The 19699-nt window shown below is 36.1% G+C and overlaps 1 protein-coding gene across 5 annotated transcripts in view; it reads right to left on the bottom strand.

Annotated features, from left to right (window-relative positions):
- The window catches only part of DMD (dystrophin), a 2389494-nt gene that overhangs the window by 2246801 nt on the left and 122994 nt on the right, over positions 1-19699 (bottom strand). For 2 of the 5 annotated variants that reach the window (XM_055564495.1, XM_055564498.1), the window contains exon 1: positions 13505-14600. The exons of 1 other annotated variant lie outside the window; for it this stretch is intronic. In XM_055564495.1, coding sequence (XP_055420470.1) covers positions 13505-13535 — 31 coding nt within the window. In that variant the 5' untranslated portion in view covers positions 13536-14600. Of the gene's footprint in view, positions 1-13504; positions 14601-19699 lie in introns of those variants that run through there. 2 more of the 5 variants (XM_055564497.1, XM_055564499.1) reach the window with 2 other exon arrangements.

Below are 19699 nucleotides of genomic sequence, written 5' to 3'. Positions count from 1 at the left end.
GACTTTATATATATCAGTAAAGCCACATTATTCCTGTTCACATTTTGTTGCTGTTCAGTCACTAAGTCGTGTCCAACTCTCTGCAACCCCATGGACACATGGCTTCTCTGTCCTCCACTAAATTTTATTTCTGTGGGCCCAGTCCTTGTTTTTTTCTTCATCTAGCATAGTAGCCTATGTACAAGTGAAATAAAATCAGGAAGACATCTAGTGAGATCCTTCTGAGGAACCTGCTGTAGATGATTACAACAGATCAAGCCAAGTTCACACAGTCAAAAGGCTGAGAAAGGAATAAAACATGAAAACAAGTCAACTATTATGGATTATCATCATAGATAGCCCCTGAGAAGGTCTAGAGGATAGATATGAGGTTTTTTAGGACATCTCAGTTTTGTTTTTTTTTTTTTTTAAATCACAAATAAGGCTTTTAATTATTTAGCTTCTTACTTATAGTACTCACATAACAGAAACTGAAAAATCCATGTTGTTATTTAGTCGCTAAGTCATGTCTGACTCTTTGCAACCCCATGGACTGTAGCCCACCAGGCTCCTCTGTCCGTGGGATTTCCCAGGCAAGAATACTGGAGTGGGGTGCCATTTCCTTCTCCAATTTTTTTCTTTTAGCCAATTGATTTTTTTTTTTTTTTAATTTGGGCCACATCCCAAGGCATGTAGTTTCCTGACCAGGGATCAAACCTTCACCCCTTGCATTAGAACGCAAAGTCTTAACCACTGGACCACCAAGGAAGTCCCAGGACATCTCAGTTTTTAATCTAAGAAACTATAATAGGCCAGGTTCTGTAGTTTTTAAGTGAACATAAATTTTATGAGTTTTTAAATTTTTTAAATTTAAATTTATTTATTTTAATTGGAGGCTAATTACTTTACAATATTGTATTGGTTTTGCCGTACATCAACATGAATCTGCCACAGGTGTACACGTGTTCCCCATCCTGAACCCCCCTAACACCTCCCTCCCCGTACCATCCCTCTGGGTCATCCCAGTGCACCAGCACCAAGTAACCTGTATCCTGCATTGAACCTGGACTGGTGATTCATTTCTTGTATGATATTATACATGTTTCAATGCTATTCTCCCAAACCATCCCACCCTCTCCCTCTCCCACAGAGTCCAAAAGACTGTTCTATACATCTGTGTCTCTTTTGCTGTCTCGCATAGAGGGTTATCATTACCATCTTTCTAAATTCCATATATATGTGTTATTATACTGTATTGGTGTTTTTCTTTCTGGCTTACTTCACTCTGTGTAATAGGCTCCAGTTTCATCCACCTCATTAGAACGGATTCAAATGTATTCTTTTTAATGGCTGACTAATACTCCACTGTGTATATGTACCACAGCTTTCTTATCCATTCATCTGCTGATGGACATCTTTTAAAGGAACATTCTTAATAAAACATATTTAGTTTTTATTAGAAGATACATGATTCTTTCCATTTTCTGATTTGTTCTATCTCCTTTAGAGCTCTGGCAGACACTCACCATCAAAATCTGAGAGGTTTTGGCAGCTGACTGATTAAGAACCTTAATCCTTGGGTTACTCTGCTACCATTCAAATCCTGACTCCAGTACATACAAACTGAGTTACTGTATGCAAATTCCTTAAGCTTCCTGTACCTCAGTATCTATATGTTAAATACAAATGTCTATATCTCCTCTCTCCCAGAACTGTAATGAGCATTAAGTGAGATGCATATAACATACCCAGAGAAATGCTTGGTATGGAAGTTATATATTATTTTTGAAGACTAGGTGGACCACAAATACTGTTATGTACCTACAAGGGACCGCCAATAATTGTGTGTGTGCTTAGTTGCTCAATTGTGTCTTTGGGACCCCATGGACGGTAGCCCTCCAGGCTTATCTGTCCATGGGGATTCTCCAGGCAATAATAATGGAGTGGGTAACCATGCTCTCCTCCAGGGTATCTTCCCAAGCCATGGATGGAACCCAGGTCTCTCACACTGAAGGAGGATTCTTTACCATCTGAGCCACCAGGGTAGCCCAACTGTTTAGGTAGGATATATCAATGCCACATTAATTCTTGTCTATGAATCATTGTTCCTTCTGCTATTCTCTAATTCACATCTCCATATGCCCAAACTCTAAGGCCTACTTATAAATGTGGATTCATCAATAAAACTTTCATAATCACATAATCTATAAGTAATCATTTATGGCTGATTTGTACCATGGTTTATAATTCTCTGGACATATTACAGTAGTGACATTTATGAGTATATGTGTGAGTGTGTATAAGTGCATGCCTATTTTTCTCTGACTTTGAGCTGTAATTTCATAAAAGGGAGAAAGAATATTGCAGGTGTTCTACTATGTATATTTATAAGCAAGTAAAATAAAGTAAAGCAAGTGGAGTTGCTCAATATCATATCATTCTATCTAGTCCTACTTCCCCCCAATCTAACTGGTAAGTACATTACACTCATCCATGACTAACTTTCAATTACTCAAGTACCGTCTAGCTCTTCAGTATAATTCCAGTCTTATTTAAACTGAATTGTCAATGTTTTCTAGGTATTTTTACCATTTTTCCAGATTTAAGGATAATCAATTTTACTAATGGTTCTCAAGAAATCTTAGACACTTTTCCAATAAACATCTATATTAACTAAAATAACATTAAGGTGCAAACCTACCTTGTCATATCTATCCAATTCTGTATTCTCTAAAGGATGATTTTTCATGTTGCTTAACAACTCTGACTGAGCAATTGAAATTCAGACTATGATAAATGTTTTACACTGAAGGCTCATTTCATTATACAGTAGTCAGTTGAAATGGGGTTTCCGAAGAAGGTATTTTTAGGAAGCACAGAGTACATGAAAAAGCTAAAGACATTATACAATTTAAATATTTATTGAAGCTTTTCTACTAAGGCAACATTTTGGTGATATCTCATAGAAATACCAATACGGGAAAGGAAATTAGGGGTAACTAGATGGTAGAGTCTGTGGAAACCAAGACACCTGGTGCTGTGAGTGAGTTTCACGTTGACAAAGTCATTAAATTGGAGAAGGAAAGGCACATTCCTCCTTACAGACATATTATTTCCCTTAGGATTTCAACATTCATTCTAGATACCTCTTAGATGATTTTCTGAAGTGTTTTTGTCTCCCTTTCTGAATTCCTGACTTCCTTCTCTTTACACTCTATATGACCTTTGTAGCTAGTCTCATCTATGCTCATTGCTGCTGCTGCTAAGTCACTTCAGTCATGTCCAATTCTGTGCGACCCCATAGATGGAAGCCCACCAGGCTCTGCCATCCCTGGGATTCTACAGGCAAGAACACTGGAGTGGGTTGCCATTTTCTTCTCCAATGCATGAAAGTGAAAAGTGAAAGGGAAGTCACTCAGTCATGTCCAACTCTTAGCAACCCCATGGACTGCAGCCCACCAGGCTCCTCCTTCCATGGGATTTTCCAGGCAAGAGTACTGGAGTGGGGTGCCATTGCCTTCTCTGATCTATGCTCATTAAGGACATTAAATCAAATTCCTAATGATTATACAGCAGAGGTGATGAATAGATTCAAGGGATTAGGTTTGGTAGACAGAGGGCCTGAAGAACTATAGACAGAGGTTAGTAACACGGTATAGGAGGTGGTGACCAAAACCATCCCAAAGATAAAGAAATGCAAGAAGGTAAAATGGTTGTCTAAGGAGACCTTACAAATAGCTGAGAAAAGAAGAGAAGCAAAAGGCAAAGGAGAAAGGGAAAGATATACCCAGCTGAATGCAGAGTTTAGAGAATAGCAAGGAGAGATAATAAAGCCTTCCTAAGTGAACAATGCAAAGAAATAGAGGAAAACAGTAGAACGAGAAAGACTAGACAACTCTTCAGGAAATTGGAGATACCAAGGGAATGTTTCATGCAAGGATGGGCACAATAAAGGACAGAAAACGGCAAGGACCTAATAGAAGCACAAGATGTTAAGAAGAGGTGGCAAGAATACACCAAAGACCTACACAAAAAAGTCCTTAAAGACCTGGATAGCCATGTTGCTGTTCACTCACCTAGAGCCAGAGATTCTGGAGTGTGAAGTTAAATGGGCCTTAGAAAGCTTTACTGTGAACAAAGTTAGTGGAGGTGATGGAATTCCAGCTGAGCTATTTCAAATCCTAATAGATGATGCTGTTAAAGTGCTGTACTCAGTACATCAGCAAATTTGGAAAACTCAGCAGTGCTCACAGGACCAGAAAGATCAGCTTTCATTCTAATCCCAAAGCAGAGCAATTCCAAAGAATGTTCAAACTACCACACAAATGTGCTCATTTCACATGCTAGCAAAGTAGTGCTCAAAATCCTTCGAGCTAGGCTTCAGCAGTATATGAATCGAGAACTTCCAGATGTACAAACTGGATTTGGAAAAGGCAGAGGAACCAGAGATCAAATTGTCAAGATACAGTGGATCACAGATAAAGCAAGGGAAGTCCAGAAAAACATCTACTTCTGCTTCATTGACTATGCTAAAGCCTTTGACTGTGTGGATAACAACAAACTGTAGAAAATTCTTAAAGAGATGGCAATACCAGGCCACCTTACCTGCCTCCTAAGAAATCTCTATGCAGGTCAAGTAGTAACAGTTAGAACCAGACGTTAGAACAGTTAGAACAGACTGCTTCCAAATTGGGAAAGGAGTAAGTCAAGGCTGTATTTTGTCACCCAGCCTATTTAACTTATATGCATCATGGGAAATGCCAGGCTGGATGAAACACGAGCTGGAACCAAGACTGCCAGGAAAAATATCAACAACCTCAGATATGCAGATAATACCACTCTAATGGCAGAAAGTAAAGAGGAATTAAAGAGCCTCTTGATGAGGGTGAAAGAGGAGAACGAAAAAGCTGGCTTAAAACTCAACATTCAAAAAACGAAGATCGTGGCATCTGGTCCCATCACTTCATTGCAAATAGATGGGGAAAAAGTGGAAACAGTGTCAGATTTTATTTTTCTGGGCACTGCGGATAGTGAGCACAGCCATAAAATTAAAAGATACTTGCTCCTTGGAAGGAAAGCTATGACAAATCTAGACAGCATATTAAAAAGCAGAAACATCACTTTGCTGGCAAAGGTCCATATAGACAAAATTATAGTTTTTCCAGTACTCATGTACAGATATGAGAGGTGGAACATAAAGAAGGTTGAATACCAAAGAATTGATGCTTTTGAACTATGATTCTGGAGAAGTCTCTTGGGAGTCCCTTGGACAGTAAAGAGATCAAGCCAATCAATCCAAAAGGAAATCAACCCTGAATATTTATTGGAAGGACTGATGCTGCAGCTGAAGCTCCAATACTTTGGCCACCGATGTGAAGAGTCAACTCATTGGAAAAGACCTGGATGCTGGGAAAGATTATGGGCAGGAAGAGAAGGGGCGACAGAGGATGTGATCATTTGATGGCATCACTGACTCAATGGACATGAGTTTGAGTAAATTCTGGGAGATAGTGAAAGACAGGGAAGCCTGGCGTGCTGCAGTCCATGGGGTTGCAAAGAGACACAACTTCGTAACTGAACAACAGGAGACATTAAGTCCCCAATAAAGAAGTAGGCTTCACATCCCCAGGTTCCCAGCACCCATGCTCTCCATTAAAAACTTATTCTACACCCCCAATTCTTCCCATTATTCTAGCTCCCTTCAAGTCTTCTCCTTCTAAATGGTACTATTATCCACCCAATTCTACATGCCATAGAAAGTACCACATCCAACTCAATACTAATTCCTATTGACTCCATCTCCTAGGTAAATCTTAAATCAATCCACTTCTTTCAACTCTAATGTTACCATTCTAGTTAACATCATCTTCTTTTGTCCCTGGAGAAACTACCAGATTGAGAGCTTCAGACTGATAGCTCCTCATCTACTCTTAACACCTTCTAATCTCTTTTTCACAAAACAGAATACTATTCTTAAAAAAAAAAAAAGCAAAAATAACACAAACATACTCATTTCACCTCCTTAACAGAAACCCTTAAAAGCTAATCATTGATTTTACTATACAAAAAAAAAAAAAAAAAATCATTGCCATGAGCTCTCAGGCACTGAATGATTGGATCCCAGGCCACTGTATCAACTGCATGCTTATTTAAACTGCCCCACTTATGAAAGTCTAGGAAAGCTGACCGTCGTTTAGTTCTTTCGTCATAGCATGTTACACCTTCACATCTGTTGATCCCTCTGAATGTAACATTTCCCTCTTTTTCCCTTGGACAACTATGAGCCAACTCCATTCTGCACTGCCATACTTTGAATGCTGATTTGTTAGGAATCCTTTCCCCAATTTCTAATACAAGTCTAGGTCTCACTAGTATACATTTTTCTAACAAGGTTGCATTATTTTGTAGTCCTTACAATGAAATTTAAATTGCAGTCCCCAAATGCAATGTAAATAGTGCCTGAACATTATATATATATATATATACACACACACATACACACACTGCTAAGTCACTTCAGTCGTGTCCAACTCTGTGCGACCCCATAGATGGCAACCCACCAGGCTGCCCCGTCCCTGGGATTCTCCAGGCAAGAACACTGGAGTGGGTTGTCATTTCCTTCTCCAATGCATGAAAGTGCAAAGTGAAAGTGAAGTCGCTCAGTCGTGTCCGACCCTTCGCGACTCCATGGATTGCAGCCTGCCAGGCTCCTCCATCCATGGGATTTTCCAGGCAAGAGTACTGTAGTGGGGTGCCATTGCCTTCTTCGATATATATATATATTTCCTCTCCTAAATTCTAATCCCAGTGAGTGCACTTATTTAGAACATTATCTCCAGAACATGGCACGGTACCTGGCACAAGTAGGTGCTCAACATATCCTAGTTACATGACCAAATGCATGAATAACAAATGGTTCCTTCTTCAAACACTGGTCACCGAAACCCACACAATACAAACTTTAAGGAGCCACTTCCTCTGATACTTTTATTTCTGGATTTATTTAGAGAGCCACTCTATTTCTAGACATTTAAAGGAAAACACTGCAAAGTCCATAGGCTTGAGTGAAGTAAACTCAGTGATAACACTTGGTGCTCTCTGACATAGCCCATTAGAGACAGGGTATGTACACCTAATCCAGAGGAATTCTCTAGCTCTTCAGCAGCTGTTCACAAGGCTCCTGACCTGCCCTTCAGGCTCTACTAAATCAGGATTCCCCAGCTGTCTGAGCTTCCAGTAAGCTCTTTCAGTTAACCACCTACATGCCAACACTGCTTGTATCTAGTTACATTCTTTAGAGTCTAGTTTTCCCTTTTCCTTCCTAGTTATTTTCCAATATATGAGAGCCACTGAGGTTCACCACTTTCATACATAATTTTATCTGTCTCTCAACTATTTTGGAAACATTTTGCCTGCTTAGTCAGCAATCTATTTCTAATATTGCCTTCATGAGCATCTATATATAAAGGAATTACTCAGCTTGCCTTTGATGAAAATACTTGCGCAGTTCTGACTCTGATTTTTTTTTTTCTTTCTTGTGTCTTTAGTTTGACCTCACACAGTTTCCAAGGCTAATATCTGCACTTGTAAGAGTGTGCTGACTCCTGTGCCCTTTAAGTCAGCACTTAGCCCGGGCTAAGGTACTATTGCTGCTGTAATCTGATAAAGGAGCAGACAAGTTGTGTGCAAATAAAGATGGGTGCCAAGAATGAGCAAAAAGCCACCGATGTTTATGCCCTTTTATAGTCCTGATTCCATGACAGTCTTCGCGAAAAGCAGAGTGGGAGGAGGGAGAGCAATTTAAAACAAAACAAAGCAAAAGCCAAGAAGAGGGTGAAAACATTGAAAGGTTAACTCCTTTATTTGCCCATAATTGGGCATAATGAGACATGATAGTGCTAATTGTGCTCAATGAATCCTGGCCTTTTTAAAACATCAATTATTTCATAAGCTTAGAGATAAAGAACAGCTAAAAGTTGAAGATAAACTGGCAAAAACCTGTATATTATTTTGGCATATATAAATCCCTCATTGCTGTAATGCCTGTGAATGGGTTGAATTTACTAAATATATTTATTAAATATTTATTAAGTGTAAACTAAGAATGTAACAATGTAAGCATTTTTTAAAGTTTCTTTAAAATTCTGTTAACTGTATAAAACTCATTCAGCTACCTACATTCTGACTTTATCACATGGATAAGCATTGGCTTCCATACTATGCACTTTAATATTCCTTCTGTTCATTAAAGCAACCCAGTTTTCTCTTAAAAATAAATAATAAAATAAAAATAGAGGCAACATTCTTCCTCAGATTCTAAATATGTTAAAGTAGCCTTAGATACATTTCAGCTTTAAAAATTAATATATAGGAAACCATTTTTCTAACATTTAAAATTTATGGAAAACCAGTGGCTTAAAATTATATGGAATCAAAATACTGAATTACCAGTTCTGGAAGATTCATTTATCCATACCCAAAACAACAACAGCATCAACATTTTACCAGCATAGCATCAAAATGACAGTTCCTTTCCAGTTAAAGGATAATTGTTAATTCTCCCCACCTTTCTTTGGTGAAGAATGGGGTGAATAATGACAAACCAAAAGTAAGGCACTGAAGCAGAAGGGAAAAGATAATAAGGAGACTGGGGAGAAACTGATTTCCAAAGTCAATCCAGATTGCTGAGAACACTTGTTTTCTCTGGGCTGAATATCATTACAGACTATGCAAAGTCACCTCTCGGGACTGTAGGGCCCCAGAAAATTGCTCTGTGTCTTCTTTCGCCTATCAAAATTCTGAGGTCTTGTGAATGAATATCAGAACATAAGGACTGAGCACAGAGCTGGATGAAAATTTTTTCTTAAAATGGTAGCCTGAATGGAAGACTCCAGCTCTGGGAGCGAGGGCATTGACCTCGGCTTTTGTTAATGGGCATGTGGGGGATTCCGTGTGGTCACAAGACTGGGACTCTTCTAAGCATGAATGAGCAGGGCCATTCCCTTTCTTCACCCTCATTTGCCTGCAGCTTGTCAGAATTGTGGCTGAGACATTTAAGATTCTCCTAAACCACTGGAGCCACGGCTTTTGGTTTTGTGGCCATATTCAGGGCAGAGCAGTAATCTTGAATGGGGAAAGAAAAAGGGCATGTCCCTTGGAGTTAAAGCATTTCAGAATTTCTGGAGGAGCCATCTGGTTTAAAAAGGCACTAGCAAAACTCTAATATGCTGTAATATTGAATACATGGGAAAATAAGCTTTTAATACCCTAATTTTTGGAAAAAAGCAAACCAAATCATCTTAGCTGCTACTCTTCAAACTATCATTTGCATATGAGTGACTCACAAAAAGCAGGGTTACTCTCCCTTTCAAGAGAGGCTATCAGAATCTCTGAAAGACATTTTCACTTACAATATTAATTAGAGGAAGCTTGATATTTTACAAATATAAAGATGTTAGGACAATTATACATGTGACAGAAGTAGACAAACCCCTTCCAAAATGGCAAAATAATAAACTATACTTTAGTACTGCCTGGGCTTCCCAGGTGGCTCAGTGGCAAAGAATCCACTTGTCAATGCAGGAGATGCAATGCGGGTTCAATCCCTGGATTGGGAAGATCCCCTGGAGAAGGAAAGTCAACCCACTGTAGTATTCTTGCCTGGAAAATTCCGTGGACAGAGGAGCCTGGTGTGCTACAATCCAGGGGGTCTCAAAGTAGTCAATCAAGATTCAGCAACTGATCACACACACACACACACACACACACAGCACTGCCAACCTATTTTTCATATCTGTATTAAAATTAAACTTCAGAACTCCAAATACAGTATGAGTATTCCTCTGTCAATATTGTACAGCATGAAATTCCAAGGACTTTTAATGAATGGACGTTTTTAAATGAGGAAAAAGATGAAGACCACAAGGTGTTTATTTTTTTGCTTGTTTGAGTTTTGAAGATCGGTCTGCTCCATGGACCATACTGCCAAAGAAAAAAGTTTCATGAAATTATGCTATGGTACTTGGCTGCATTTAATTAAAAAAAAAAAAGTCTTCTCATATCCCATACCACAGCCTATATCTTTCCCAACAAAATGTTCCTATATGAACCAACTGCCTTGATAACAGAACACAAATCTCATAGGACTATGGCAGGACTTTGTGAGAAAGAAAACTGTGGCCTCCCTCTGAATCCAATCACACCCTGAATGTGCTGTATAAAAATAAACCAAGGTCATCATTATTCCTTCTCACTGTGATTTGGCTTGCCTTCAAACTACATACTCTGTATATCTGAAATAACTGCACCGCCTCCATTAACTGAGTTTGACATCACTTTAATCAATGTATCTTTTCAGAATGAAAGGCAGAAATGTCAAATTCCTACAATTATAAACTCCTTTAACTCTCTAATCTGCATTAAGTAAAAGCCTGTCTTTGAGAAATAATACATACTTTAAAGAAATATAACTAGCATCAATTTTCTTTTAAAAGGGAAGGGGTAAAAGAGATTGAACCGCAACAAATCTCCTCATACAGAGATGATTTCCAATGAAATGTTCAAAGCTTAAGTCTGCAAGTGCTTCACTTATATTGGCTCCTCCCAAGTCCTACCTGATTTTGTATTCATAATTTTGTATTAGTTTTCCAAAAGGAGTCCCCTTCCTTCAATTGTTCAAGCTCAGGCCCCATAAAACCTACGTCTGCTTCTTCCTTTATGGTTTGTGATGTTTTGTCATTACTCTTGTCAGTATCTATTCAAATGAGGTCTATTTAAATAGAAAATAAAACATATAAACAGAAAATTTGGAATATATATATATATATATAACTCAATCACTTTGCTGTATAACTGAACTTAACAGAGTATTGTAAATTAACAATACTTAAAAACGAGTTTAAAGAAAGAAAATTATCTTTATAGAAAAATTAATTTCCAATGAATTTCCAAGGTCTCTCTTAGGTAACTCAGTACTCTGTGATTTAAATGTGCATGTGTGTTTATATAAAGATACAGAGTCACACGAAAATATCATGTTTCTTGCATTTGCAGTGCAAGAAAGAATGGTTTAATAAAAAATATGATAAATCATTTTTAATAAGTTAGGGAAATATTACAGCAGAAAGTGGAAGGGTAAGGAAAGTTTGGGAAATCACTTTGTTTTATTTTTGTGATAAAACCATGATGAAAGATAATAAAATAGAATTAAAAAATCTTGACTTTTTCAGAGAACAAAGATTTTAATCTCTTTTATTAAACCACCCAAGTGGTTAAGAACTTTACAATTTGTTTCACATGTAGCAAATGACTTGGCCTACAGATTTCAAATGTATACTTTAGGACTAAAGAGGAAGCTGTATTAATATCTCTGTCCAAATTATGAATTTATATTTCAGTACTGTCTAGCTGGAGTAGTATCAACCAATACCTCTCTTCCTTAAATAACAAATTTGCACAGAACATTTTTTGGTCTTTAAGTTTAGAGTAACAATTATAATGATATTTTCTACTGTATTTTCCATACTGCTATGCCACATAAGAGACACAGAGGGCTTCTTATTAAGAAGTATATTATTTATTTAGATCAGCAATCTCTTTTTCATAGTTAAGATGACCTTAAAACACTCTGCAAATGAAATTCTAAAAGATGATATTATTAGACTTTAAGAAAATTTGCATCATTTAAAAAATTCTAAAGAAATATATAATTTGCAATCAATTATTTGATTCTTTGCAAAACAATATTTAAGTAATTCTAAAAGTAAGCAAGACTTATGTTAATACAGTGCTATTCTCTATTAATTGGTAACTATTTTGGTTAAAACCCAACCAAGTGTACTCAAGTTTTTCAAACCAATGCAATTTAAAAAACTGGATTCAAATGTCAATACATTCAAAGAGTAGTATGTTGTCAGTTAATAAAAGTTAATGTATAATGTAACTTTGTGAATATCTTCATTTTCTCTTAAGAAATTCATTGCCATTTAGCCTAAGTATTACCTGATCATGTACTATAATCAAGTCCTACAGGGCTTGTCCAAAAAGGTTAGCTTTCTTAAAATTCTGATTAAGAATTTAAAAAGTCATTCGAATATCTATGACAAAGCAGATGGCTTGTTTATCTTGTTCCATGTCAAAATTAAAATTCTGCTGCTCTCCCTAAATTGCTCTATATACTGGTTTATGGTTTTAATTTTATAGCTATATCAATTGATCAAGTGATGAGTATGTGTGTATTAAAAAGAACAAACATATGCTTTATATTTTTGTAATATCTGTAAATTAAATGGCTTTTCAATCAGAAATCAATTCTTATATCCGTCAAAGAAATTTATAAAGGAAATTATATAAAAATGTTTTACTACAAAATCCAGTATCATCTTTTGTAAATCAATACATGCACACTGTTGATTTCTTTCCACAATTTTTTCTCAGAGGTGAAACTTCTCTTGTGACTCTTTTCCCAGAAGTTTTGAATAGTTACTTATTTAGAGAGATTTCACTTCTTTCATTCTTAATTATAGACCCTCATATCTATTTCAGGGAATGACTATAATCCACAAGTCAAAGGCAGGTAAGAAAAGAGATAATCTTCATCCACCTCTTTGGGACACATTGTACTCCTCATATATTATTTGTATATATTATTTTTACTGTTGTGACATGGTCAGTTTTTACATGTTTTATTAATCATTTTTACTTTCTTATACAAAAAAGTTGGAGTTTATATAAAAAAGTCAAACTAAAACGTTTTACTGAAAAGTTAGGTCATCATAGACATGAAGCAACACTGTGACTTAAATGCAAATTATGATTAGAAGCCCCTCGTGTTTTTCTGTTGTTTTCTTAATAAAAGTACCTGGTAATTTGATAGCAGAGATCATATCATCATTTGAAATAATTTTTAATGATATGCTACAGAAAAGAACATTCTAAATACTAAATGTAGTATGAGAAGGGAACTTTTAAATTAAATATTTATCAATACTTTTCTCAACCTCCATTTATCCATCACAAAGCATTCTATTCTTTATCTTCCCCCCATAATAAGCCACATAAAACTTTTCTAACCTTGAGGCATCCACATGTCATTCCCATAGAGCAATTAGTTCATTGAGAATATATGTCAGTTCAGTACTCCACATGTAACTATTACTGAATACAAAATATCAAATAATCATGATAATAACTCATATACACAAACTATTTAACAGCAATTTAAATTGTTACAAATACTCCAAGCCAGTTATGCATATTCTATTACTGGAGTAGTTTCTTAAATAAGAAAGATGTGTTTTTTGCAAAAGAAAAAGCTTAAATGCTAAGTCATTTATATTGAAAAGTTTTCCCAGTGAGAAACATGTACACCTGCACATATATATGTGTAATATATATATATATATAACATTTATGCTTAATCACAATCCACTATAATAAGTTTAAATCAATCTGCCTAATCAGTGAGCTTGCCACAAACTAAAAGTTATGCCGCAGTAAAAAATATTTTTAGTTACTTTGTACTTACAACAGTCCTCTACTTCTTCCCACCAAAGCATTTGGAAAAAAGAAAAGTATATATCAAGGCAGCGATAAAAATCTTGGTAAATTTTCTCTCAACTTTATTGCTTCAGTAGGTTTAGGAATGATGAGAAACCAATCAACTTCAGCAGCCTTTAAAAAATAAGACTTCAGTTTTTTTTTGTTTTTGTTTTTGTTTTTTTCTATTCGTATTCTCTGAAGCTAATTGCCTCCAAGATCTGAGTCCTGTAAGGGGAAAGTGAGTGATCCCAACACTGAGTGAGTCAACATAGTAACTGATGCCAGGATTCTGTAGAGGCCCCTGGATATTTTGAATTCCAGGACCTGCGCAGAAGCAAGTGACCCGCCTTTTCTCTCAAGTTGGTTTCCCATAATAGGACTGCCCATGGCCACTACATATAAGGTTGTGCTTCCAGCATGGCAAGTCCTGTGAATTCAAATAGTGTTCAACTGTGTTCTCATTAATATCTAAACCATAATAGCCCAGGGGATATAGTATTTGCTCTCAAAGGCTTCTTAACATAAAAACTCTTTGGTACACAACTGTAACAAGACTTTCTGAAATCTCTATGCACATTTCCAGAATATCAGAGCAGAAAATTCTGATCCAGATTAGCCTTTTAAATGCCTTTGCTTTTTTTTCCTTTTTTTAAACTTTCTCAATAGCACGAAAACTTTCACTCCACTGAACAAAAAGAAATGCCCAGAATAATCTATGCATTTGTTATATATCCACTGTCTACCAAACTTAATTTCTACCCTGGGGATCCAATCAAAAGTCATATATCGATGCCAACAGTCTGAATAAGAGAAGAAACAGCAGAATGCAGCAGCTGAGCTCTGAAGGCAGAATGTGTATAGCTCTCATGGGAAAGGCTTCTGCTAAAATAAAGAATACTTTAAGAATGAAGTGAAGAAATCCCCCTAAAATGCTCAATTGTTGTTGTAACTGATGATACAAGTTTTTTTCCACTAACAAATTACTCTTTCTTCAATTTACTTGCTTAGATTTATTTAAAACATCCTCTTAGACACTGAGTTAATGATCAACTATGTAATGATTCTCAGAAGTTTTCTGTATTAAATGAACACAACTGTAACACACCATTCAACATGTTTCTAAACTATTTTTTGCTAAGAGAAGGCTTCTTTATCTCCTTTCTTATTTTTAATTTTAATGCAAGTGGTGAGCCCAATATTTATAGGAAATACTGGTAACACATTTGAGAAAGACATTTCTTCTGCAATTACAATAATCTCTGCTAAAATTATTTGTTTGAGTGTTTTTATAGTACCATTTGTTAAAGTGACAGACTCATTTTTCTATGTCAAGCATTCAATTGCTTGGCACAGAAATAAATTGTAGATAAAAATAGGAAAAAAAAACCTGACATATGGGAGTCAGACTACGTTTACTTTAATAGTGAGTTATACATTTTACATTTTGGAATATCATAATATTACCAATCTCCTCAATAAAATCTGTATGAAATAAAACACAAGCCCTGATTTTAATTTGTGGGTAACTGTACTTAAATTACTATCATCCAAAGTAGATTTAAAATTTTCTCTATAGGTCAGCTCATCTCTTTAGTGTGGTTGTCTAAATATGTATATAACAAACAATTTTATGAACTATGCTAAGAGAAATGTTTTAGGAATTACATGGATCCACATCTGCATGTTACATTTCCTGTCCTATGCAATGGCATGCAATACTGCTCAGAGTATAAGTTCCTTTACACCTTGTATCATGAGTTCCCTGTAGATATAAACCCACATTTCAGCCAACGTACATGTACAGTTTATCAGGGATTTGTAAAGTGTAGTCCATGAAGCAGCAGCATCAACATCAGGTAGGAACATTTTAGAAATGCAAGTACTCACGAAACCTGAAAAATGAAAAAAACTCTGGGAGTAGGACACAGTCGGAGAAGGCAATGGCACCCCACTCCAGTACTCCTGCCTGGAAAATCCCATGGGCGGAGGAGCCTGGAAGGCTGCAGTCCATGGGGTTCCTGAGGGTCGGACACGACTGAGTGACTTCACTTTCACTTTTCACTTTCATGCATTGGAGAAGGAAATGGTAACCCACTCCAGTGTTCTTGCCTGGAGAATCCCAGGGACGGGGAATCCTGGTGGGCTGCCGTCTATGGGGTCGCACAGAGTCGGACACGACTGAAGTGACAGCAGCAGCAGCAGGACACAGTACTCTGTGTTTGACAGGTGAGCTAATTCACAGCCAGTTTTGAAAATCCCTGAAATGTATGTTTCCAAAACTTGCCTTGGTTAATATCTAAAGCAATATCCAAAGTACCAAACACTAATAGATCTGAATGCCCTTAGATACATCTTGTCTTTCAGCCTTAGTCAATAATCAGGATTTGTTGGGCACCTGTAATAAATTTGACATTAATGTAGAATACTCACACTTCTCTTAAGGTTTTATAATCTAGGTGATAAGATACACTTTATAAAACTGGAAAAAATGAAAGGTACATGAAATAAAATTTGGCCTAAATACAGTGAACTCTAGTTCAGACCTTGTCATTACTTTCCAGTGGTCACTGACATCTCTCATTTAGTCCCTACAATAACTACACTGGACAGCTTTTAGGAACATCATTACAAAAATGACTGCTCAAGGAATTTGCTCAAGTTCCCATTGTTAATAACTGGCAAAGCAGAATTTTTCAAAAACTTATTTTAACTTTTTATTTTGAAATAATGATAGATTCACATAAAGTTTCAAAGAAAGTATAGAGCGGTTCCATAAACTCTTCACTCATTTTTCCCCCAACAATTGTATTTAAGATAACTATAACACATATCAAAACCAGGAAATTGACACTGATATACTTTATATATTTCTGTCATTTTATTATGTGTGGTGATTTGTATAACCACACATCAATCACAATACAGAGCCATTCTATCAGCACACAAATCTTCTTCCTTCCTTTATAGTCACACCAAACACCATCTCCAGTAGCCTGGTACCTACTAATTTGTTCTCCATCAATATAATTTAGTCATTTCAAGAATGTTAGATAAAAACAATCATTCAGTATGTGACCATCTGAGATTAGCGTTTTTCACTTAGCATAGTGTCCTAAAGATCCATTCAAGTTGTTATCTGCATCAAAAACCTGTTTACTTTTATTACTGTGTACTATTCCATTTCATGGATATATTATAGTCTGTTCAGGCATTCATTCACTGTAGACCATTTTGGTTATTTCCAGTTTTGGGTTACTACAAAAAAACCTGCCAAACAATCAACTATATATATTTCATTTATCTGGATTAGTGCCCAGGAGTAAAGTTGCTGAGTCATATGGTATGTATATATTTAGTTTTTAAAAAGAAACTACAAAAATATTCTCTTGAGGGTTTGTATCATTTTATATATATCTGCCAGCAATGTGAGTGATCCAGTTTCTCCACATTTTTCTTGGTATTGTCATATATACATATATATGTGTGTGTGTATATATATATACATTTTTGTCTTAAGCAAGTAGAGATATATCCTGGCAGTCTTAATTTTAATTGTCTGAATGGTTACTAACACTGAACATTTTTTTATTCTTGTTCTTATTTTCCATCTGAATATACTTTTCAGTGAAATGTCTGTCCATATCTTTTGCTTATTTTCCAACTGGACACTTTGGTTGTAACTGCTGAATTTTCAGTAATCTTTATATACGCTACACATGAGTCCTTTGTTAGATACGTGTTTTACAAATATATTCTCCGAGTATGTAGCTCATCTTTTAATTTTTTAATAGAGTAATCCCAAAGCAAAAGTTTTAAATTAAAAAAAAATTTTTCAATTTATTGAATTTTTTCTTGCATGGTTATTTTGGTATCTTGCTCAAGAATTCTTCATCAAGTTTTAACTCATGAAGATTTTCTCTTAATTTTTCTTTTTGTAATATAATTCTATACTTACATTTAAATGGATTTTATTTTTAAAATTTTATTTATAGATTGATTTTTAGCCACTCTGCATCACTTACAGGATGTTAGTTCCCCAGTAAGGGACTGAAACTGGGCTCACAGGCAGTGGAAGTTCAGAGTCCTAACCACTATACTGCCAAGGGAATTCCCTTAGAATTAAATTTAAGTTCAATTTTGTATACAATGCAAAGTTTCTTTTCTTCTTTTTTTTTTTGCTTACAGATTTCCAATTACCTCAATGCCATTAGTGGAAAAATCATCTTTCCCCTGAATAATTTTTGTACCTTTGTCAAAAACCACCTGGGCACATTTGTGCGGATCTACTTCTGCAATTGCGCCTCTGTCCTATTGATGTATCTATCTTCCAATACCATACTGCCTTAATTACTGCAGCTATATGATTAAGCATTAGACAGAGTTATTTATCCCACTACGTTATTCTTTTTAAAAATTACTTTACAGATTCTAGGTCCTGTGTCTTAACATAAAGATTTTAGACAAATAGCTCTATGGACCTAACAATAAAATATCTTCTTTAATTTTGAAAAGGGTTGCATTAAATAGATCAATTTGGATAAATTCCATTTTTATCATGTTGAGTCTTATAATCCATTGACACAGTATATACTTACAATATTTAGGTCATCTTTAATTGATTTTGTCATACTGTGCTTTCTAATAGTGCTTTGTATTGTGATCATATTGTTTCTTTCATATGTCTATACTAATATCACTATCTGTATTGTATGTGATTGCACAAAAAAAGAGAAAAGAACACAGGTTCCCAAAGTACTATTTTGAAAAAGAAACACATTAAAATACAGAACTTTACTTTATCAAAAGCACAAAGCATCCACTTCTGGACATATATCAAGACAAAACTGTAATTCAAAAAATTACATACACCTCTACGTTCATAGCAGCTCTATTCACAACAGCCAAGACATAGAAGCAACCTAAATGTCCACTGAAGATGAATGGGTAAAGAAGATGTGGTACATATAAATGGACTACTACTCAGCCATAAAAAGAATGAAATAAGGCCATGTGCAGCAACAAGGATGCAACTAAAGATTATCATACTAGCAAAGTAAGTCAGAAAAACAAATACGATATGATATCCCTTAAACGTGGAATCTAAAATATGACACAAAAGAACCTGTCTAGGAAAGAGAAAGAATCACAGAAATAGAGAACAGACTGATGGTTGCCAAGGGGTAGGGGGTTGGAGGATGAATGGCCTGGGTTGGGGTTAGCACATGTAAGCTTTTATTTATGGGATGAGTAAACAACATAGTAAGAGACCTATACTTAGTATCCTCTGATAAACTATAATGGGAGAAAATATTTTTTAAAAGATGTATAGACATATATATATATATATATATATATATATATATATATATATATATCAGATCAAATCAGATCAGTTGTTCAGAGTCATGTCCGACTCTTTGCGACCCCATGAATCGCAGCACACCAGGCCTCCCTGTCCATCACCAACTCCCGGAGTTCACTCAGACTCACGTCCATCGAGTCAGTGATGCCATCCAGCCATCTCACCCTCTGTCGTCCCCTTCTCCTCTTGCCCCCAATCCCTCCCAGCATCAGAGTCTTCCAATAAGTAAACTCTTCGCATGAGGTGGTCAAAGTACTGGAGTTTCAGCTTTAGCATCATTCCTTCCAAAGAAATCCCAGGGCTGATCTCCTTGCAGTCCAAGGGACTCTCAAGAGTCTTCTCCAACACCACAGTTCAAAAGCATTAATTCTTTGTTGCTCAGCCTTCTTCACAGTCCAACTCTCACATCCATACATGACCAAAGGAAAACCCATAGCCTTGACTAGACGAACCTTTGTTGGCAAAGTAATGTCTCTGCTTTTGAATATGCTATCTAGGTTGGTCATAACTTTCCTTCCAAGGAGTAAGCGTCTTTTAATTTCATGGCTGCAGTCACCATCTGCAGTGATTTGGAGTCCAGAAAAATAAAGTCTGACACTGTTTCCACTGTTTCCCCATCTATTTCCTATGAAGTGATGGGACTGGATGCCATGATCTTCGTTTTCTGAATGTTGAGCTTTAAGCCAACATTTTCACTCTCCACTTTCACTTTCATCAAGAGGTTTTTGAGTTCCTCTTCACTTTCTGCCATAAGGGTGGTGTCATCTGCATATCTGAGGTTATTGATATTTCTTGCGGCAATCTTGATTCCAGCTTGTG

This window comes from Bubalus kerabau, chromosome X (assembly GCF_029407905.1).
Source record: "Bubalus kerabau isolate K-KA32 ecotype Philippines breed swamp buffalo chromosome X, PCC_UOA_SB_1v2, whole genome shotgun sequence".
In the NCBI taxonomy this organism is placed as follows: domain Eukaryota; kingdom Metazoa; phylum Chordata; class Mammalia; order Artiodactyla; family Bovidae; genus Bubalus; species Bubalus kerabau.
The sequence above is the reverse complement of the archived record's forward strand: the minus strand, read 5'-3'. Positions and strand labels throughout refer to the sequence as shown.